The sequence below is a fragment of the Xenopus laevis genome, chromosome 4S (assembly GCF_017654675.1).
Source record: "Xenopus laevis strain J_2021 chromosome 4S, Xenopus_laevis_v10.1, whole genome shotgun sequence".
Taxonomy (NCBI): Eukaryota; Metazoa; Chordata; class Amphibia; order Anura; family Pipidae; genus Xenopus; species Xenopus laevis.
In genome coordinates this window covers 65261348-65267347 of record NC_054378.1, presented here as the reverse complement: position 1 = coordinate 65267347, position 6000 = coordinate 65261348, and the positions used below count along the sequence as shown (strand labels likewise).

Below are 6000 nucleotides of genomic sequence, written 5' to 3'. Positions count from 1 at the left end.
CATCGCCAGTAAATGTGTAATATCAGCCCCAGCCTTGGTTCATATTGTTGATTGTGGTACCATCATGGTGGCACACTGCAAATTGCATAGTTACCTCTTGTATTGCCTATTGCTGGTTTCTGTATATAAATCTGCTTGTTCAGTGTATATTGTACAGCGCCACAGACAATGTTGTTGCTAATAATAATAATGTTTCACTTGCCAAAAGGATATGGCTAGAATGCCCCTGATCTATCCGGGTTTGGGATTATTTTAGGGGGCCCCAGTCCCATGTATTTATTTCATAAGGAAAGAATAATAAAGTATATTGTTTGTAACACGTACTTGTGTGACTGGTGTTGCAGTTCGGAGCGCCAGTGAAGGTCAGACAGGAGCTGTACTCTAGAGTTCTGTAGCCGCTGTGACTCTGTCCTAGCACAGGGGGGCAGCACTTGCCTCTCTCTCCCCCTCACCTTGTGCACTGCCTGCCTGAGATTTCCCCGCCCCTTCCAGCAGCAACAATCCGAGTTCACGCTCTACCCGGGACTCCAGCAGGGAATGAGCGAGCTGCCTGGGCGCTGTATTGTGTAGCGGAGGTCTCCCCGATAAGCCTCCATCTCCTGGGAGCCTGTGGAACGTAATGCTCCTGCAAGGAGTCTGCTGCCTGGACATGGCCGACCGCCGGCACTGAAGGAGAACTTTGGAGTTGGAAAGGAAGGGGGGGGGAGGGAGGGAGGGCGCCAGAAGTTTTGCAGACGGGATTGTCAGGGAAGCAGCAGTGCAGCCAGGGCAGTGGCTATGGGGCTAGGAGAGAGGCTGCGTGTGGCTCCCGGATCCAGACACTTTTGGCTTCCTCTGTTCCTTTCTTCCGTCGTTACAGTGTGGGGAAGTGCCCGTGCCGACTCGGACTTTAACATCCTGGAGGAGGCTCAGCTCGTGGCGGTACAGATGAAGAAACTGGCGGCGGAGGAGCTGGGGGTATTCGGCATGCAGGTAGGTGCAGCCCAGCATTGTCTCACTGACTGGTCTAAAGGAAGAAAAAGGGGGGGGGTTATCCTTGTATTTTGGTTCATGTTTGGCCCGGGAAGCCTACAACTTCTCCTAGGCTACTACTGTAATAATGCTGCAAGCACATAGCACCTCGCTCTCTCTCTTCCCCAGCCCACAAATGGAAAGAAAAGCCTTTGATGGTCGCTGTTGAGCGCTCTCTCTATAGTTCTTTCTTTTCAGGCGTCCCAGGGCCAGACCTGTTCTGATTTAAGGGCCCCGTGGGATCATGGGAACAGTGACCTGCCCACAAGGATGGGAAACAATAACAAAATGTGTCCACAACTGGCTGACTCTCACATGCCGCCGACGGGACACACTAATATGACACCTTTAGCCATGTGTGAGGGTTACAAGAGCCCTTTAACAAAAGCTGCAGGGCCACCACAGTTTGGCTACCAGTTACAGATCACCTTCCTGCACCAGATTCATTGTCATTCATGGAATCTGATAATTGCCCCAAACTTTTTGTTTTCTTTTTCAATCACATGAGTTTTTTTTTTTGTTTTAAACAAATTCCATTGTTCACCTGTGTTGCCCATTGAACCACATACAAATGTGTGGCAATGTGATTGCTAGTGTATTTATTTGTCACGAACATATTTGCAAGAAATTAGGAATGAGGCTGCAGTGCAGTGTAACTAACTCTATTAGCCCCACTGGCTTGCACGATCCCTGCCAAATCCCTGGCAAGCATGATCTCAGGAGCTGGGGTGTCTGCTTTGACTAAATTGGATTGCATTCTGGAGTATGAGAGCAGCTAATGCTTTGGTCTGTTTGATCTCCCTTGGCTGATTAAATAAAATCTACAGCTGCTGCTAAAAGGTGTATTTTTATAAAGACACATCTGAAAGTGACTCTTGTGTCACCTGTTAAAGGTGAATTTTATGTTTATATGCAGGATAGGCATTCTTGTTTTTTACATACAGAGTGGGAGCAGCCATGATTCATCTAACCAGCTAAACCTCATACAAAAGCTCTAATAGAACATTTTCCCCCAGATTTGTATGCAAAATGGTGGAATGGTCTCCTAGACACGAGAATACTATTTTTAGCTAGGCAAGAATAAAACTCAAAACATCTTAAATAGTCGGGATAATGTCAGTTAAAACAAAGACATTATTATTATATTTGAAATGCTAAATGGCAGCACTATCTCAGAGGCTTAAATGATAAATTTTATATTGCTGTCATTTCTTTACTTTCTTCATAATGAGGGATAGACAATTCTATGTAAGAAAGCACTTTGATGTTTTTTTCCCCAGCTTCATATTTGTCCACTTCTCCTCCAGAACAGTGCAGGTTAAAGGCTATGCATTGTGTTCCGTAGATTGTAAGCGTCAGTTGGACTAATGTGAATGATGTGTAATGTTTTGCAGCACTTTGCAGATATGTTAGTCTTAATAAAGGAAAAAAATGTATTCTCAAGTGGTTGTGCAGGATTTCATGTACATGGTCCTAACTACCATCGCTTGTCAAGTGCAGTTTATATTCCTATAAGTTTTTTTCAATATTCATGGTTATCTGTTATGATCTAAGTGCCTTTGTCTATTATATATATTGTAGTCCTCTTAACCTGTAAGAAGCCCATATGAAAATAGCTAAACAATGCTGGACACGTACAATGTCTTTAGGCATGGCTGTAGCCTATCCGGCAAGTCTATGCCGTTAATCTAATTTATCCTGTGTATATCCCCATGTCAGAGCATTAAAAATGTGTGACTGTATTTTAATTGCACTGATTCTTCAATCCATCCTTATATTTCCACTCCTCTTCTAACATGCAGTATAATCTCTTGTTGATATGACCCCCACCTCCAATCATTGTAAATTCCAAGTTACACAGCAACTGTTCACATGGAGGGAATGAATGGAAGCAGTGGGAAATATGAAGAGTTGTAATATTTTGCATCATCAAGCTTTGAAACATTTGTATTTTAAAAAGCTTGCATTCATAGAGCCTGTTTTTTCTTGTTCTCCAATATATAGCTCACTGATATTTAGCAGTTCTATCCATACTATCATCAGCATCATTCTATGTTTGGAATACTGGTAAATGTCATTTTGAAAAACATATGGCGGGCTGTAGGTTGCCCGTGACACACATCTCATACCAGAGAGAAGAAAAATATTCTGTTCTTTCTCAGTCTTTGCTTTTACTACTGCATTATCAATGCATTATACAATATTTTTCCTCCACAGAGCAAAAAAGGGATTTGCACATCAATAATGCGTTGACGGTCATAGTTCATTGCAAAAGTCAGATTTGTGGATAGTTTATTTGTGTGTTCCTTTTATACAGCTGATTTTGTTTCTTTTGCAAAGGCAAAGTTTTCCTTTTATTTGCTTGTACACCCAAGTATGGTGAGTTTCACTGTTAATCTATTCATTGCACGGCTATTATTTTCCTCTGACATTTGCTGAATTGAAATGAATTTGCTCAGGGAGACAAACTGCAGAATCCACTCAAATTGAGAGTTGTTGATCAACATGAGGGCTTTATTATATGCTGTCCATAGGGGGTGGGTTCCAGATGGCATTTAATCTTTTAAAGGGGTTTGTTTTGCCATCTTTAGAGCCCCATTGTGCTGAGTGACTTCCTACAGTTTGTTTTATTGTCTTGCAAACTACATATTCCTTTGGCTTCTTATTCACTTGCATAAATTCAGTAGTAAAAAATACACAAATCCTTTTCAAGGCCAGCAGTCTGGGATCTGAATATGCCTAATATAATCATGCCCAGTATTTGACCAGTTTATCTTGCATTTTGCTACATCAACACAAACAATTAAACTCTGACATGTACCAGACACCTGATAGCTTTGCAAGCACAATCTCTTTGAGACTGTGTTTGTTTCACAGACTTGGCAAATAAAAACAGTTTTTGAGCTCCCAGGTGTGAAGAATCACTTTTTTACAGACATCCTAAGACCGAAATGTTTGGGATTTCTATCCTTGCTCTTCCATGGAAATCGGGGCCAGTGTCAATTTTGTATGATGGAGTTTTTCTGGGAATTGTTAAACCCTGCTACAGTTTTCCAATTTTCCCCTACTCCTTGCCAAGTTTATTTAATTAATACGTGTGCTTGAAATGGCATCAGGCCCATTCATACTCTTGATAACTTTATGTTGTATTTCAAGCATGCAGTATATAGTATGGTATAAATGCAAAATATAAAGAAATTGCACCTGCTGGACTTTTTTTTAAAAAATTTTTAGTTAGGTTTCTCAACAAAGGTTTTTCCTGTCCCAGTAATTCCAGAAAGGAAAATTCTCCATATCCATTTATACACAAAGTACCCTAAGGGCTTATGCACATAAATAGTTTTAGGGAAGTGACACACCAGGAGATTAATCGCTAGCGATAAATTGCTGCTTCTCTGGCAAATTAATCTCCTGCACTCTCCAGTAAAAAGCTTTCCCATAGGCAATAATGTGAATCGCTGGTGGTAAAACCCATGTGTCGCTCTAGTTTGCCAAAATCGCTACAAGAGGAAACTTCAAACGGTTTTGTGAGACTGGAGCGACACATGGATTTTATCACCAGCGATTCACATTATTGCCTATGGGAAAGCTTTTTACTGGAGAGTGCAGGAGATTAGTTGCCCAAAGAAGCAGCGATTTATCGCTAGCGATTAATCTCCTGGTGTGTCACTGCCCTTAGCTGCATCGGTACATTTGAATGTACTTTCAGTACACTACAACAGACATGGCCCATGCCCTGAACACTGGTATGTGCATCTCATTGACCTGAAATCAGATCAGTATGATTGAGGCAGCAATGTGGTTGGCCAGATCAGGAAAAGATTCATTTGTTTTGGTGACCTAAACTTGTGGCTCTTTATATGAATGGCCAGTTGTTGTTTTTTTTTCATTTTACTTTTTTCTCCTTATTCTTGGATTTTACTATTTTCCAGTTGACCACATTCTTTAAAACATATTTCTGATTGTATTCTGCAATACAAACAGTGAATTTCTACTTTAGTTCATTGTATGCCATTCTCCTTCAATGCAGTCTGATTAATGCATTAAACAACTTTTAAACCCTGTTTTAATTGCAAAGAAATTAATCAATCTAGTGACACTGGTACAGGTTCAGGTTCTGCAGTTTTCCCCCCTTACATAATGAGTGTTCTATTAATAAAACATTTAAAACCCCAAGGATTAAATTCACATCTGTATGACACGATTATGTGCTGGTTCTGGTCCAAGCATAACGATTTCTTGAGGGGCTTTGTGAAAACAGAAGACTGATGCCATTTTCATTTAATTCCACTCGGATGTTTTTGTTTTTTAGTTCATGTTTATTAAAAAAAAAAAATCAATGAAGTCCAAGTGGAAAAGCAGTTCAAATGAGCATGCTTTGGAGATGGAATTTGAATTTTTAATTAAGCTTTGAGTTCAGTCTTCAAAGTATGAGCCATCATTAGTGATGTAAGCCTGGTTGCATTAAGCAGGAGTGACATTTCACTTCAAACGCTCAGTGCAGCTGTCCTGTGCAGATAAGTTGCCAAACGTGTTGTGGCAAGGTGGATGTGTAGATAATTAGCTGTCTTTGCTGTGTTGAAGAAGAAAACCTAGCAAATCATAGTAAGTCAGGGTGAATTATTAACAGGAGAAAATCCAAATATGTCAGAGTAATTTTGTATCTTTTATGCTACAGCAGCATCGATAAATCATGTGCTAACATTGATGTGTGAACCCAATATACTAAATGGCTGTTTGTTTTTTTTTGTAACTGTTTTCCATCCCATTGGTCTAATCTAAAAAAAAAATAAATGAAAGCTTCATACAAGTTTGTAAAATTATGAAACTCTAATCAGTAAATCACATATATTGAAAAATAAATGTGTATTTACTTATAAAGCACAGCAAATTAATGCAGTGTTTTACAAGGCATAAGCACAAACGGGTATATAGTTATTACAAATAAGCGATAATAAATATAGTTATTACTAATAATTACATACATTT

The 6000-nt window shown here is 39.9% G+C and overlaps 1 protein-coding gene across 2 annotated transcripts in view; it reads left to right on the top strand.

The window, feature by feature from the left end:
* The first annotated feature begins 507 nt into the window (after positions 1-507).
* The window catches only part of cachd1.S (cache domain containing 1 S homeolog), an 87235-nt gene continuing 81742 nt past the window's right edge, over positions 508-6000 (top strand). Inside the window, exon 1 of one of the 2 annotated variants that reach the window (XM_041561363.1) lies at positions 508-972. In XM_041561363.1, the coding sequence (XP_041417297.1) occupies positions 778-972 (195 nt within the window). In that variant the 5' untranslated portion in view covers positions 508-777. The remainder of the gene's footprint in view (positions 973-6000) is intronic. The other variant, XM_018260763.2, reaches the window with a different exon arrangement.